Source organism: Pelmatolapia mariae, linkage group LG9, assembly GCF_036321145.2.
Source record: "Pelmatolapia mariae isolate MD_Pm_ZW linkage group LG9, Pm_UMD_F_2, whole genome shotgun sequence".
NCBI classification, from domain to species: Eukaryota; Metazoa; Chordata; class Actinopteri; order Cichliformes; family Cichlidae; genus Pelmatolapia; species Pelmatolapia mariae.
The window spans coordinates 30,115,338-30,131,141 of NC_086235.1; the positions used below are offsets into that span (position 1 = coordinate 30,115,338).

Below are 15,804 nucleotides of genomic sequence, written 5' to 3' on the forward strand. Positions count from 1 at the left end.
GGCTTCATTCATTTTTAAAATATGTCTATTTGGTCTCAGTGTGCTGGGATCCGCGGCTCTCGGTAACTTCGAGCATCACTGTCCGGAACCCGGAGTCACAAAACAACTTTCGACACTTCTCTGATTATGAGCTATATAAGACTTTAGGTAAGGAAACTTGAGTGACAGCTGGGAAGCCCCGCCCCTGTCACTCTGTGATAGGTGCAGGGGCTCCGGGGGTGTGTTCAGCCGGGCTCTCGTATATATCGGCACCGCTTCGTCCACAAGCTGATGTTTTGTATGGGAACCAGGAGAGAGGTGGGACAAGCCGACTGAATGTGGTCGCTGTGTTTTGGAGAAAGAAAGGAGGCCCACGTTCCCCCCGCGTGCAACGATCGGACATTACTTGGGTTTTTTTCTTTTCTTTTTTCCCCTTTGGATACTGACAGCAGCTTCCAGAAGAAGAAGCTGGATTCTCCTCTCAGCCATCTTGAGCTCCGCTCGCCGCCCTGTAGGCTCCCTTCTCTCCTCCTCCTGCTCCTCCTCAGCCTAAAGTAAACAAGGCTTGCACATTGCTCGCAACTCCGTGCAAGATCCCGAGAGAAGCGAGATGGGATCGCCGCGCAGCATCTAACCGGGCTGGAGGCGAAAGCAGACGCCTGAGAGGATTTATCGCCGTTTGCGCCAGAGCAGAAAGAGAAGGACGCGACGCGCCGGAGAGATGGACCTGTTTGGGATTTATCTGCTCCTCTCGCTCGTTCTCTTTCCGCGATCCAGCTGCACCACAGCCAAGGAAATCACCTGCCAGGAGATAGCCGTGCCTCTGTGCAAGGGAATCGGCTACAACTACACGTACATGCCCAACCAGTTTAACCACGACACGCAGGACGAGGCGGGACTGGAGGTGCACCAGTTCTGGCCTCTGGTTGAGATCCAGTGCTCGCCGGACCTGAAGTTCTTCCTCTGCAGCATGTACACGCCGATCTGCCTGGAGGACTACAAAAAACCTCTCCCCCCGTGCCGGAGCGTGTGTGAGAGAGCTCGGGCCGGCTGTGCGCCTCTCATGAGGCAGTACGGATTTCCCTGGCCGGACAGGATGAGGTGCGACCTGCTGCCGGTGCAGGGCAACCCAGACACGCTGTGCATGGACTACAACAGAACCGATTCAACTACAGCGTCCCCGGTACTCTCCAAACCCACCAGCCACCCAGGTAAGGGTTACAATCCGCCGAAAAATAAGCCCGGCAGACCCGGCACGCCGGGGAAATACAAGCCGCCCGCCGCTCCGTGCGAGCCGGGATGCACATGTTTGGAGCCCATGGTGCCGGTGAACACGGAACGCCACCCGCTGTACAACCGGGTCAAGACGGGGCAGATCACCAACTGCGCCATGCCGTGCCACAATCCCTATTTTACGCACGACGAAAGAGCGTTCACCGCTTTTTGGATCGGACTTTGGTCAGTGCTGTGCTTTGTGTCCACCTTCGCAACCGTGGCTACTTTCCTCATCGACATGGAGCGCTTCAAGTACCCGGAGAGACCCATCATCTTCCTCTCGGCGTGTTACATGTTCGTGTCGGTCGGCTACATCGTCAGGCTAATCGCCGGCCACGAGAAAGTGGCGTGCAACCGGGAGTTCGACGTGGAGCACATCCACTACGAGACGACCGGCCCCGCGCTCTGCACCGTGGTCTTCCTCCTTATTTACTTTTTCGGCATGGCCAGCTCCATTTGGTGGGTCATCCTCTCCCTGACCTGGTTCCTGGCGGCCGGGATGAAGTGGGGCAACGAGGCGATCGCCAGCTACTCTCAGTACTTCCACCTGGCCGCTTGGCTCATCCCCAGCATGAAGTCCATCGCGGTCCTGGCGCTGAGCTCCGTGGATGGAGACTCTGTGGCTGGCATCTGTTACGTGGGGAACCAGAACCTGGACAACCTGCGGGGCTTCGTCCTCGCGCCTTTGGTGATTTATTTATTCATAGGTACGATGTTCCTGCTGGCTGGATTTGTGTCGCTGTTCAGGATCCGCAGCGTCATCAAGCAGGGCGGCACCAAAACTGACAAACTCGAGAAGCTGATGATCAGAATAGGCATCTTCACGGTGCTCTACACGGTGCCCGCCACTATCATAGTAGCCTGTTACTTTTATGAGCAGCACAACAGACAGAGCTGGGAGATCACGCACAACTGCTTTAACTGTTTATTAGAGCGGGACCGCAGGACTCCGGACTATGCCGTTTTTATGCTGAAATACTTTATGTGCCTTCTAGTGGGCATCACGTCCGGGGTGTGGATCTGGTCTGGAAAAACTTTGGACTCTTGGAGAACTTTCTGCACCAGGTGCTGCTGGGGCAGCAAAGGCACCAGCGGCTCCATGTACAGCGACGTGAGCACCGGACTGACGTGGAGGTCGGGCACAGCCAGCTCTGTGTCTTGCCCCAAGCAGATGCCACTGTCCCAGGTTTGAATTGGAGTGGGTGGGTGGGTTCACTAAAAGCAGCTTATGGGAACTGCTAATTGTTTTGGGAGATAACCCATCACTCCAGGTGTCGAGCAATTTGCATCGTAATGAACTGAGAATTGGTTGAAACAATGTACCTGGCATTCACGCAGGTTAACCCCCACACACGCCCCCCGTCCTGTTTATATGTATTAGAGGTACAGAATGAGGCTTTTTACACAATGTGGCCATTACCTGCTGGGGGCAGAGGTTTTGTTTCTAACCAGCTTCACACAAAGAGCATTTTTTGGGGGGGGATTTTTATTGCTATTTTCTCTACACAGTGCCAGATAACGTTGTATAATCTCCAATCTCGTCAAAGATGGTTTAAATTAAGCCTTAACAGTGCCCAATAGTTTTGTTGTTGTTTTTTTAAATGGGTCGTTGATTTTGTAATTACAAATGTATTTATATAAAAGTTCTGTAAAAACAACAACGGAGAGAAAACGTGTACATATGTGTATAAAAGAAAAGTTTATAAGATATTGTAAATTTGTATAAAGTGTAGATGTTTCTTTTGTGAAGAAAGCAAATATGACCTTTATTTTGACAATAAAACCATTTGATAAATCTCAATATCTGTGCAGTGCTTTTGAGGATTTCTGTGTGCCAGTCTGTGCAGCCTTATATCTTTTTTTATTTTATTAATTTTTTTGTTTTTCGTGGTTCCTTATGGTCACCATGTTGATGATGGCAGCTTTTGAGAGTCCTGGGTAAAAAGGAAGCCCTTTTAACCATCAGAGACCGGTAATTAGAGGCAGGGGTTGAGTTGGAGCATCTCCATAATTGTTAAAGTCCTCTTCACATGCCTGCCGAAGCCTGCTTTCTTAATTTGGTAAAAGAGGGAGTGGGTGAATGGGGGGGTATAAATGCAGGGAACGGACCCTTTTCATCTGGAGAAACTTTGATCTTTCTTTCTTTTTTTTTAACAGCCTAGAATAAAGGTGGTGTGTATTACGAGTGTCTGTCTGATGTGCCAAGGTTCCCCCTAAACGTCCCCATTTGGATGCTTTGATGGACGGCCTACAATTGAAAGAGCATTTTGGGACCCCCTTGCTTTTTTGGGAGGGGTTGTCAGAGCTGAAACCTGCCAGAGCCCCTGCGTCTTGTGTTTGGCTTTTTTTTTTTTTTTTTTGCAGAGGTTTCAATTGAAACATCTTCTCCCTCAGCTCAAGCTGTGTCAGTGAGTGCAGGGGCCTTGACATGAATGATATTGAAATCTCAATGAAAGCCCCACAGGTGGTCTGTTCACATGATCTCACATCTTAAGGCCCCTTAATCGAGGCTTTTTTTTTTCTTTTTTTTTGCTACAAATGTATCTATCTGGTTTGGTCCCAATTAACCCAATGCGCTGGCATAAGATGATACACTGTAACCCAGCATAGACATGCCTTTGATTTGCTGGTCAATGGTGACAGTAGGCTTTGTAGTGACTGCTTTGTTCCTGCTTTATTCCTCTACACTCACACTGTAAATGCAGCGTGGACATGCATCTGCTGGCAGTGTAAGTCAGCTTTATAAATCCTGCATCACTGCCAGCCTAATGATCCCTGCTCTCAGCGAAGAACAAGATAATAAAGTTTGAAGTTGAAAGTAACTTTTTTCAAGATGGGCAGTGGTCTCTTTACATTGTGGTCATTTTCTACAAAACTGGCATAGCTCTGAGTAGTGTTAATGTTTGTGTGGAGGCATTAATTGTCACATTTGGTGGTATAGTTAAGTTGAAAAAGTTTATTTCAAATGTAAACACAGCGTCCCTCCATCTCACATTTCAGTTTAATGCTCCAAATCGTTTGTTGTTTTATTTTCATGAATAATCACGGTTGCTTTCAGTCTTTCAGTCTGGTTCTCTGGTGTTTATCTTATCCAAACAGTGCTGAGCTGCAGCTCTCTCAGCCTGCCAGCATCTCGGCAATGGACCTGCTCTGCAGCCCCATCTAGTGGTTAAAACAGCACTGCGCAGTTCTACATACAGTATCTGTATTTGTGGTGTCATCGTTTGCTACTCATTTTAGAATAAAGATTAGATGTTTCAACAATTAGTGCTCACAGTCAGATGAAAGAGGTTCATCTTCATCATCAGTGACACATTTGAACATAGATCTAGGTTCCATAAATATCGTTATTTCTCAGTTAAATTAATAGATTATTCCATTTCACAGCTTTTCATTTCATTAAATGTCATCCAGTTTCACATGTTGATCTGTTTTGTCTGGCTAACATCTTCATTTTTACTTGTAGTTCATCATTTTCAACAGTTCCAGTTATTCAAACATTATCTTGCTATTTCAACTGTTAGCCAGTAATGTTACTTAACAGTTTGACTGCTAGGCTAGCCATACTTTTAGCATTATTTACAACCATTTATACACGTAGTTTTTTAATGTAAAGTTTTTATTCTTAATTTTAGCAAATTATGGTATTTCAGCTGTCGATACATCATGTTTAGCTTACAGCTGAATTTGTCCCCACTGTAAGCTAATCAAGTCAACTGTTAGCCACATTTAGCGAGTTATAACTTCTTTTTTTTACTATCTTTTTGCGACTTTTTTCGCTAGTGGTCTATTTTTCATTTACTTTTAATTAGCTTAGGGTTGGGGTCTGCTGAGTCTTTTTGATACTTGATAACTAATAGTTGTGTTAATCTTTCCACATACCCCTGATAGCTGGTTGGGAGTCACTTCTTAAATGTTTTCAGAGCTAATCAACATTATTAATCCGAGACCCAGACAAGGCTTATCCTAATACTCATGTAAATTAGGCACTGCCAAATTATTATCTATTTATACATAGTTTTTGCAAGCCACGGCATTTTAACTGTTTATTTATCATAACTTAGCTGCTTTAACTGGACTTTTACCAAACAACCTAAGAATTTGGCTTCATTCAGAATGTTAGCTTATCCATTTCAACGGTTAATAATTTCAAACTTCAGCAATTTTAACTACTAGCCATACATTTTGCAAACTGGTCACAATTTGTTATTCATAATTTTAGCAAACTATAGTATTTCCGCAGTTGATACATCATGTTTAGCTAAGTTTAATTTGTCCAGCTTAGGATTTCAAACATATTTAGCAAGTTATGACGATTTAATTATTTTCATGTTTCAGTTTTTTTCCACAAGTGGCATACTTACTTTACTTTACTTTTAATGAACCTTTCTCTTGAGTTTTCATCAGGACCACATAGTTTTAACTTTAATAACTGTAATAGCTGTGCATATTTTTCCACATACACCTCAGCTTCTGTACTCCTTGGTTGGGATTCACAGGTTGAAAGATTTCCAGAGTTAGTTAACCACATATGGTTAAACTGAGAACAAGATAAATTGAATTGTAGTCCTAATCACTCACTAGCACTTAGCTCTATCTCTTTTACCTGAAACGTCTAAGATACAAGTTAATGTTAGACCATTTTTATTTATACCTCTCCTCTCAAACCTGGTGCCATACACCATTAAACAACATCCCCACATATTTGCCTTCACAATCCAGCCTTCCAGGTGCTTAAGGAAGCAGGTTTTGGCTTGGCTGTTATATACACATTGTTATTATCATGTTGTAGCCTGTTTCCTGCATAGAATGTCTTTTAGGTGCAGCGTATGGTAAGGTATGGAGGAGGATACAGTGCAGGTCGTGTCTGAGTTAAATGTGTATTTTCAGCCGTTCGAGGCTACCTATTTGTTCTTTTCGGGGTTCTTTATTCTCAGTGCATCCCTGAGCTCCACTGGAGCAGAATGGTAGCAAACTTAAATCTGATAAGAATCAAATCCCTCAAACGGTGAGGAAATCCAATCATTCACTCTCGCTCCCTCTGATTGAATTGTCTTGTTTCCTGATCACTCTCTGCAGCCAGGAGGAACATTCTGACTTGCTGCTTATCAAATATTAATGGCAGCATTTGATGAAAGGCAGACAGAGGAGAGCGGAGGGGTGCTGGGCAGGTCATGCTTTTTAATACCATCGATCCTGCCGGTACACTTGGGTAAAGATTTTATGTTTAATCTCAGCGCAGTGAGACGACACGCTGCAGCTGTGGACAGCATCTTGTGATCTGTATTGGCTGTTTTCGACAGATAAATCAGCCCAATATTATTTATTGTTAGATTTACATTAAAATGTCTTTTCTTAAGCACTAACACATGTGATCCCACTTGGATTTTGTGAATATAAAGCCAGCAACTATTGTTTTTCCTTAAAAAAATCCTGGTTATATTTGCTAGTGAATGTTGAACAATAGCAATAAAACTCCAGAGTTTCCTTGGGTGTATCCTTCTATGCATAAAGAATAACAGTGACCTCAGGTTTCTGGGACCCGTTAAGATTAATGTTAAAGCTGCTGACCCTCTACCCTGTCCTTCTCTCTCAAACACACAGCAGGAGCAGAACTCTGTGTTCCCCTCAGTGCTTCACATCTTTCATCCCAAGGACCGACGGTTTTTCCAGATTCATTCTGGGTACGGGCACAGCAGGGGCGAACCTTCAGCCCAACCAAAGGCGCTCAGCACCAGTGATAAATGTAACAAAGATCGGCCAGGCTCTGTTCTTTATTGTAGGATCAGCACCGTTCAGGTTTTGTTTTTTAAGCATGGTGAAAGTCACATGTATGTGAGTTTAGGGGACACAGTATCTGTCAGTATATATGCTGTGATCAGCAGAAATCCTAGTCATTATGTTCCATATGCTTCAATTTTGTTACTTTTTAATGTAATACCCATCTGTGTACACTTGAGGGAGCCATCAGCTAGGAGTACTCTTTTGTCCTGCTGCTGGTACAGTGCAGATTTCGCTTTCTTTTTTTTAATGTGACATATGTAACACAAAAGACACAAAGGAGCACAAATTAACACTCAAGAAGTGTCTTGAGCAGGTCAAACTGAAAACAACGATAAATTATAAAACGATGCATTTTTATCCTACTTCATAGCTGCTCCACATCAGCCTCTGTTCAGATAAAGTTCGTGTTAATCCTTTTATATTTATTGATGCATTAGTCTGAGTAACCATAAAAGAATAGATCTAAGAATAGATCTAAAATACAATTGTTTACATTGTATTTCCTGTATTAATAGAGTCATAGTTGTTTCTTTTGTGTAACTGTGGATTGTCCACTGTACGATCCTGAGGTGGTTCCTCGTAGACAAACTGACTCCACACTGAGGTTTAGGTTTTTATGCACCCTGTCGATGACAGAGCACAGAAAGATGCTCAACCCTGTAAAGCCAAGTGTATCACATATGATACATTAGCCTGTGACTTATTGTACAGGAAATAAATAAATAGATTGTATGTATATTTAATCAGTGCATAAGTCATTTGAAGTGGTGCCTAAATTCTGCTATTCTGCTGTACTTTTCAAGGCACAGGCCATATTATGAAGAGGATTAACCTATCTTACTGCCAGGTGACTTTACAGAAAATGTGAAACGTCTTTTTTGTGCACTCTTCTTGAAAGTTGTGTTGAACAGTGATTGTGAAAGGGGAAAAAAAGTTAGACTTGGCCGCATCATTTATGATGTTAAATGGGGAAATATTGCTCATGTTCACTGCAAAATTACCACAAAACTGCCCACTACTTGAAATTACTTCACAGTATTTAAATTTACTTAAAGTATAAATATTTCTTATTACGTATTATTACACTTTATTATTCAAGTGTGCCCACCTTTAAGTATTTGTAGGTAAATGTAATTATATTGTAATTTCAAATGAAATATGTAAAAATTCCATTTAATTACAGGTTAATTATGCTCTTGGTCAGTGGCTGTGTTATAAAGTGTTACCTTAATTTATCCCAAAAAACATGAATAAGTTGCATCTTAAATTTTTAGCAATAAATTGAACATGTAGCATCCTTTGCTACAAATGTAGCAAAGGATGTCGCAAAAAAACAAATGCTACAAATTGAACAAACTGTTATTTAATTTCTTTTATTATTTTTTTTATTGTCCGAAGGTTCAATAAACACTCCAGTTTTAAACAAATTGAATCAATTATTAAATGGTTGAAGCTTCACATGGTTAATTTTGCTGAAAGCTTATAGCTAAATAGATTGTTGGGTTTTATGCGTCATTATGATAGGGGAAATGATAGAACATACACATTTGTTTTTCATCTATTTTTTTTTTTCAGTTTCTGTTTACTACAGTGCATGTAAGGCATGCTGTTTTCTGTCATTGTAAGTGTCTTGATCCCTCTTTTCCAACAGCTGAATGTGTGTCAGACAGTTAGCGGGACAGTGAAGCTGCTTTTACTTTGTGTTTGTGTCTCACAGGGAACAGGAGGGCAGTGAGTAAGGTGTTGGGTGTAGTCTCAGCGCACAAAGTGAAGATGAGCTGACCTCCCAAAAACAGGAGCCATCATTGTCTCGCTGGAGACAGAGGGGCAGATTGTTCTGATTGTGTAAAATCTCACGGCTGCCTGGGGACGGTCTCTTTGTGCTCTGTACTCACAAGAGGCGTAAGGCTTTTGTAAGTCCGAGATGCTTTATAATAAGAAATATTTGGAAGTGCTACAGTGGATACGCCCAATCGAATGTTCTTAAAGACCTAAATAAAGAAGAGTCGGAGGTTTCCAATCAAGATTACCAGTGGAAAAGGAAAAAGGTCCATTTGCAGTCCTAAAGTTTTCTTTTAAACTCTAAATAACCACATTGATGAAATCATCAGTAAAGTCGTCATGAGTACCAAATGAAACCCATCGAAGGCCTCACTGTGAAACATAACCCACAGACTCACGGCTGTACCTGCGGCAGATTTAACACCAGCATATTTGACTCACTGCTGTGGAACAGAACATTTCATAATAAACAATCTGCTAACAGTGCCTACTGTAAGGAGGAGCTGCAGTACATGCACCCACAGATGGCATGCCAATGCACTTTCCCAGTGTTTCCATTGTGCACTTTATTTCTCCCAGAATCCTCTGCAGGGACTGCTTCCCCCAACCTAAAATTCCTTAAGAGGTCACCAGACAGTCTTTCCAGCCAGCACCAGTATCTGCCACTTTACATGGCTATAGGCTTATTATTTACACGCTGGTGAAATGTTTGAAATCAAGAAATATTTTTAGGTGATTCCTTTGATTAGCTTTTTATTTTTCGAGACAACAGCAGTAGCAAACAAAAAGAAGAAAAAAACATTTTCACATTTCAATGTTTCATTGCAGCGGATGCTACTAAATGCTCACAGTAGCACAAAAAGGCACAAAAGGGGACATTATGATAATACACACGTTTCACATGACTGTAGCAAGTCTAATGGTCCAGTGTGGTGTACGGTATATTCAGGTATATTCAGGTAGGGAGTTGTTTTAGTAGCTACTAGTTTTATGCCTTTCAAAATAAATATATCTGTAAAACAAGCTCTTTTTAGATAATCAGTGAAAACAGAGGTAATTTGTTTTTTCCTACTCTTTCAGTACAATAATGTGGTTTTATAACTGAAAATGAACAGCATGCCTACACCTCTGGGAATTCGGGGGAAAAACATGCACATTTCACGTTTCCAGAGAGCAGCTGATTCAGTTGAAGGCGGCACTTCACATTCGGCGTCACTGGAGGGCAGCAAGATTTCAGAGTACAGTGCTGGTGCAGAGAATACAGCACAGCGGGAAGGAGGAACAATACAGTGCTGAGAAAAGTTTGCCTTCAGCGTCATCACAATTTTAATAGAAAATCAGAACTGCTAATGAACCAGTGCATAAAAATCTAAGAAAAGCTTAAAGCACAAACATGAATTCTCACTTGAAAAAGAAATCCACACTGACTGGATATTAATTCATTTGATAAAGGTAAAAAAAAAAAAGGCAGCAATTGCAATCAATTTTTATGTTACCGTGCACCCGGAAAGTGTTCACAGAGCTTCACTTCTTCCACATTTTGTCATGTCACCTAAAAAGTCTACACACAATTCCCCATAATGACAAAGTAAAAGAAACGTTTGCTTGAAATTCTTGCATATTTATTAAAACTAAAACACAAAAACATGACATGTATATAAGCACTGGCAGCCTTTGCTCAATACTTTGTTGAAGCATCTTTGGAAGCAGTCCCGGCTGTGTGTTGTCTTGGCTGTGGGCTTGCAGTTGCTGTCCTGTTTGAAGATTAACCTTCGCCTCAGTCTGAGGTCCAGAGCGCTCAGGAGCAGGTTATCATCAAGGCAGCATTCATCTTTACCTGATTAGTCTCCCAGTTCCTGCTGTCAAAAAACATCCTCACAGCATGATGCTGCCACCACCATGCTTCACTGTGGGGTGGCATTGATCGACTGATGTCCAGCTCTTGGTTCAGTCTTTGTTTCATCACACCATCCTTCAGGTGCCTTTTGGCAAACTGCAGGCAGGCTGTCATGTGCCATACAAGCCTGACTGGTGGAGTGCCGCAGAAATGCTTGTCCAGAGCAATGCTCGAGTGACCATCTGGTTTTTGGGCACCTCCCTGACTAAGGCCCTTTTATCCCAATCACTCAGATGTTGGAACAAATACGGAAAAAGTGAAGCGCTGTGAATACTTTCCAGACACACTATGTAAACACAACATTATAATGTGAAATATTTGAACTGTAGGATTCAGAATGCATCATTTTACATTAAGAGTTAAGAATCCCTTTGACGTTGCTCTGATGAACCCTCCCCTCCCTGTGGTCGCAGTCAGGGTGCGGTACTCTGTAGCTAGGTGAGATATGAGGCTCGGAGCTCTTGTTGTCATCATCAAAAAAACCACAAGAGGACAAAGATCAAGAGCTATCCATTTCCACAAAGGCTGGCCCCTCAGCGACAGCGACACATAATCAAGAGCAACGCAGCTGATTTACTGTGGGAGACTCTTGACCTCCATGTGAATTCACCTGGGGAGTTGAAAAAAAAAGGGTCACATTTCATGTTATCATAATTTCTGTGATTGATATGTGTCGCAGCAGTTTGCTAGTTTCTGACACACGTTAACCTGAGCTTTAATCAAAGGGAAACCAAAGCTGAGCGCAGATAACCCGAAGGGCAGCACACAGTCCTCCTTTGCAAGGCTCCGCTGTGCTCTATTTCTAGTGTCAGCCCATGTTAAGGTTTGTATTCCTTCTAAGCTCCGCGAGGCCCTGAAATAGAGTGACAAGCTGTCTCCATAAATACAGAGCCCCTATGGGAGAACATAATTGCTTTGGGATCTTATAGCGGCCTTCACGGTGTCCTTCACTGCTGTGGAGGAATCCTTTTCTGTCGTCTACGTGTGGTAACAGCAACTTAGTGAGATTACTGCCTTTCATTTAGACCCGACTCTCTCGTTCCAAAAGGTCGCCCAGAGGCTGCTCGTGTCTGCTTTGACCCCGGGGACCCTGACACAGTAAATAAAGTCAGTCAGGTGGGGTGGGGCCTGCCTTTGTTTATAAAAGGGGTAAAAGCATCATGGGGAGAAAGAAAAAAACAAAGAACAGGTGGGCTGCCCTCTTTTAGATTGTTTCAGAGATTGGGTTTGCTAAATGACAGTTAGGGCTTGAGTTCACTGTCATTCCTGACTTGCTAAATTCAGAGATTTGCTGAATTCTTGTCACTTTGCATCACCGGACCAGTGCTGCAAAAAGGAGATGCGGCCTGATGGTATGATAAAAAAAATCACGGCAAATAAGAGTCTAAGGTGTCCGGTGAATGTAATGCCATTATAGATTCTTCTCAGGGTGACAGGGCAGTCACGTGGTAAAATATCAACCCAAGCATTGTTGCTTCATATGGTTCCCACAGTATTAAAGTCAGACCCACTCGGATCTTTTCTCCTGCCCATCGTCACCCGTCTGCAGCTCTGCGCTGCAGCCAACCTCAACCAGTGTATACTGGCCCACCTTCCTGGTACAGATTGCTGTTGCTGTGGAAATATCTCCCACTGGGGCACATGGCCCCACAGAGGGAAAACCAAGGTCACGTCTGGGTGGGGGTGGAGGTTTGAGTCGGCCCCGTTTGCTAACACGAATAGATCTGGGCGTCCCCATGGACTCCAAGGGACAGAGAGCCACCTCGCTGCCGGCCCTTTCTGGAGCCTCCTCCTGGGAGACCGAGTCGGCATTGTTACCGTTGGTGGTGCAGCCCATCGGGCCAAGAGAACGAGGAAGAGAGTAGTGCTCCATGGAGGGAGGTTCCTGAGCTAAATCGCGTTTCCCTACTCCACAAGACCCCTTGCTGCCTCTCCTCTTCCGGAAACCCCCCTCTTGCCCGTCTTGTGCTTCCTGCTCTTGGTCGTTGCCCCTGGATGCTCCTCCCGCTGAAAGGAAGCATTGCTCCTCTTCTAGTATTTTCTCAACCATCATCTTCCTCTTGCTCTTCTGTCTCACTGAGCGCTTGACGGCGCAGATAAAATCCAGCACATTCAGGAAAAAGGACAGAGCGGCCACGCCGAGCATAAAGTTGAGCATCACAGTCTTCTCAGTGGGCCTGGAGATGTAGCAGTCCACCTGGGTAGTGCACGGAGCATGCTGGCAAAGAAACCTCCTGGGGATGTAGAAACCAAACAGATAGTAGTGAGCTGCTCCAAAGCCTGCTTCCAGCAGAGTCCTGAACATCAGATGGAGGATGTAGGCTCCACTGAAGGACCGGGCCCACCCTCGCTGCTCTACCGCAAGAGGTAACTTGTTGGACAGCTCCTGTCGGATTCTGAACAGCTGAAAGGCTTTGGTTTGTTTCTGGGAGTTCAGCTCCACCGTGAGGGCATTGGACACCTTATGGACCACATAGATGACAAAGAGGATGTAAGGGATGCACACGGTGACAAGCTGCACCAGCCAGAAGCGGAAGAGTGAAACAGGAGAAAACAGATCGTAGCACACATTGGCGCAGCCAGGCTGGATGGTGTTGCACACAAATCTCTCCTGCTCATCCTGGTAGAGAGGATAACCGGCGAAGAGGAGGATCAGGACACGGAGGAAGATCATCACGACGAGCCACACCTTTCCTGTGGGGAAGAAAAGGAAAACAAATGAATGTGATTATACGATCAGCGCTGAAAAAACTGAGATTACCCCTCATGATCTTTAGTTTAACAGCAATATCTAAAGCCATAAATAACAATTTAAAACAAAACTAGAGGCGACTCACCCATTAAAGTGATGCTGTGATTGACAGAGATAAAAAGCACCTCTGAGGCACTTGAACCCGCCATGTCTGTTATGCTCAAGGGCCTCCAAAATCGTCAGGTCCTCCAGTTTCGGACCAAAGGCTAAAATCATTAAGCCAGCACTCCACTTCCTATCCACTTCTTGTCTCTCCTCTACCCTTTCCACAAAGGATCACGTTGGCTCCCAGGTGAGCAGCATGACACTCCAATTCTCTCACCCAGTCCCTGCGGGTAAAATTGTATCAGATTCATCTGAATCACCCAAGTTTCTGAAAGGCTGAGTGAAGGTAGCACACCACCTTACCTCTTCCTCTGTCCCCTGCAGACAACCGTTTGTCCTCAGACAACAGAAGACAGGCATGAGCCCCATTGTCGATCTATTCTTAACCCACTCGCAAAAGCTCACCGCTGTCCTGGCATTGCAAAGATATTTTGGTGCTGCTGGTCGTCTTTACAGGAGAGGAACAAGCCTCCCAGCTTACTCATGCTAAACTACTGTATTAGGTTCTTCACCACAATGGTAAGCATGCTCAAACATGCCGCTCCATAAAAATATAAGAAGCTACTGAGGCATTTTACGATAACAAATAAAGATAACGTACAGATAGACAGTGGATTTGCTCTCGTGAAACATAAGCAGGTTGTAAACTGCATTTTCCCACAGCTGATAGTAGTTTATGGCTGTTAAGGATTTACTGGAAGCTCACATAATATGGCTAGGAAATACAGCCATCTTTAATCATTTGTCTTAAATACAGCACAGGTGTATGTATGCTATATATGTATATGCATACACACACACACACACACATATATGCACACATATATATGTATATGGACCATGAGAGAGAGAGACTGACTCTCTCCTGTACAGAGCACAGATTTCCCATCACGTTAGTTTGCTGAGGGCACACATGGGTAAAGACAGTTGGCTTGGCTCATAATCACTGCAGATCAGTGATCATTAGCACGTCCATGCTTGCCCACACACACAAAAAATCCCACTCAGAAGTCTGTTATGGCTGATTTTTTTTTGCCCATGATGACCTTTTTACAAGACAGCATAAGAAATTTGTGCAGCTGCTCCGGTTGAGTTCAAACCAACAGCTAACAGCACAGTTTTAGAAGTAAAAGAGCCTCAACTGCTACCCTCTCTCCCTCCCAGAGGAGTGGCGTGGACCACCATCTGCATCTGTTTTAAAGTAGAATGTGGCATCCACTCTGATTGGTTTCTATAAAAGGGGTAACCCTTTAGAACAGGGGTAGGCAACTCCAGGCCTCGAATGCCGGTATCCTCACTCACGGTGATATCTAAAACCTGCAGGACACCGGCACTCGAGGCCTGGAGTTGCCTACCCCTGCTTTAGAAGAAGGAATGACAAGCAAAACTCATTTTTTAAGTCATTTCATAGTTTGATTTAAAAAAAAAAAAAAAAAGCTAACGCTTTTCACATCAAACTCACTACACTAAAATATGAGGCCATAATGGCAATATATCCCCAGGAAAGCTTTCCACCCTCCCCATTAGACTGCGGCTTTGGTAGATGCATTTTCCATTCAAGCCAACAATCGTTTTTGTTTCAAACTTGGCTACTCCTCACTTATCCAATTACTTGTTCCACCTAAACAATTACCTGAACATCCACCTCATCCACAGCCGTCTCCCATCTCCCAGGAAGTGATGCATGAGACATTTGTGTTTGCTTCTAATGAGCACGAGTGACATAAACTTTCCAAAAGATTATAAAAAGGCTTGGAAAGCAGTGCAGGATATAGCATTGAATATGAAGGTACAGGGTGAGAAATTTCTAATTTGATAAAACACGTAATGCTTGTCCTTCGGGATCAGTTTCTTCATCTTAAAGCTGTTTTTATATTGACAAAAGATCAAATGCCATTGTGAAACGTTTAAGTAGCGATGAACCCTACTGAGAATTCTTTCAGCACCTTTAATGATATTGTCTAATGATGTCACTCCTCATTACAGATCAGAGCAAATTTTACGTCTCCATTGGGGACAAAGTGTAGCTTTTCTGACTCTTCATTCAAAGTATTTGACCAAACTTTAATCCAAATGATCTGAAATGTTTGAGCAGTTTGCAAAAAGGCAGGCATGAGACACCAGGAGGAACATTGCAAGCTCCAGAAACACCCCTGCTAGGTTTGAGGTGGATCAGATAAACAGGAGTCGAGATAGCTGAGGAAACGGCAAACAGATGGACGTACGGAGA

General features: G+C 43.6%; 2 protein-coding genes across 2 annotated transcripts; one reads left to right on the top strand and one right to left on the bottom strand.

The window, feature by feature from the left end:
• The first annotated feature begins 292 nt into the window (after positions 1 to 292).
• On the top strand, positions 293 to 3,029 carry fzd8a (frizzled class receptor 8a). Its single transcript, XM_063484271.1, has one exon. The coding sequence runs from the start codon at positions 701 to 703 to the stop codon at positions 2,444 to 2,446; it is 1,746 nt and encodes a 581-aa protein (XP_063340341.1). The 5' UTR covers positions 293 to 700; the 3' UTR covers positions 2,447 to 3,029.
• Positions 3,030 to 12,218: 9,189 nt separating this feature from the next.
• On the bottom strand, positions 12,219 to 13,618 carry gjd4 (gap junction protein delta 4). Its single transcript, XM_063484615.1, has 2 exons — positions 13,555 to 13,618; positions 12,219 to 13,411 (listed from the first exon to the last, which is right to left on the bottom strand). The coding sequence occupies exons 1-2, from the start codon at positions 13,616 to 13,618 to the stop codon at positions 12,219 to 12,221; spliced, it is 1,257 nt and encodes a 418-aa protein (XP_063340685.1).
• Positions 13,619 to 15,804: the final 2,186 nt, after the last annotated feature.

What these genes read in the sequence shown, in the direction of transcription:
- fzd8a (XM_063484271.1), top strand. Translation starts at nt 701, where the DNA reads ATGGACCTGTTTGGGATTTATCTGCTCCTCTCGCTCGTTCTCTTTCCG.
- gjd4 (XM_063484615.1), bottom strand. Translation starts at nt 13,618, where the DNA reads ATGGCGGGTTCAAGTGCCTCAGAGGTGCTTTTTATCTCTGTCAATCAC. An exon ending in TCACAGCATCACTTTAATGG is followed by an intron (nt 13,412 to 13,554) that starts GTGAGTCGCCTC and finishes TCTTCCCCACAG; the next exon opens with GAAAGGTGTGGCTCGTCGTG.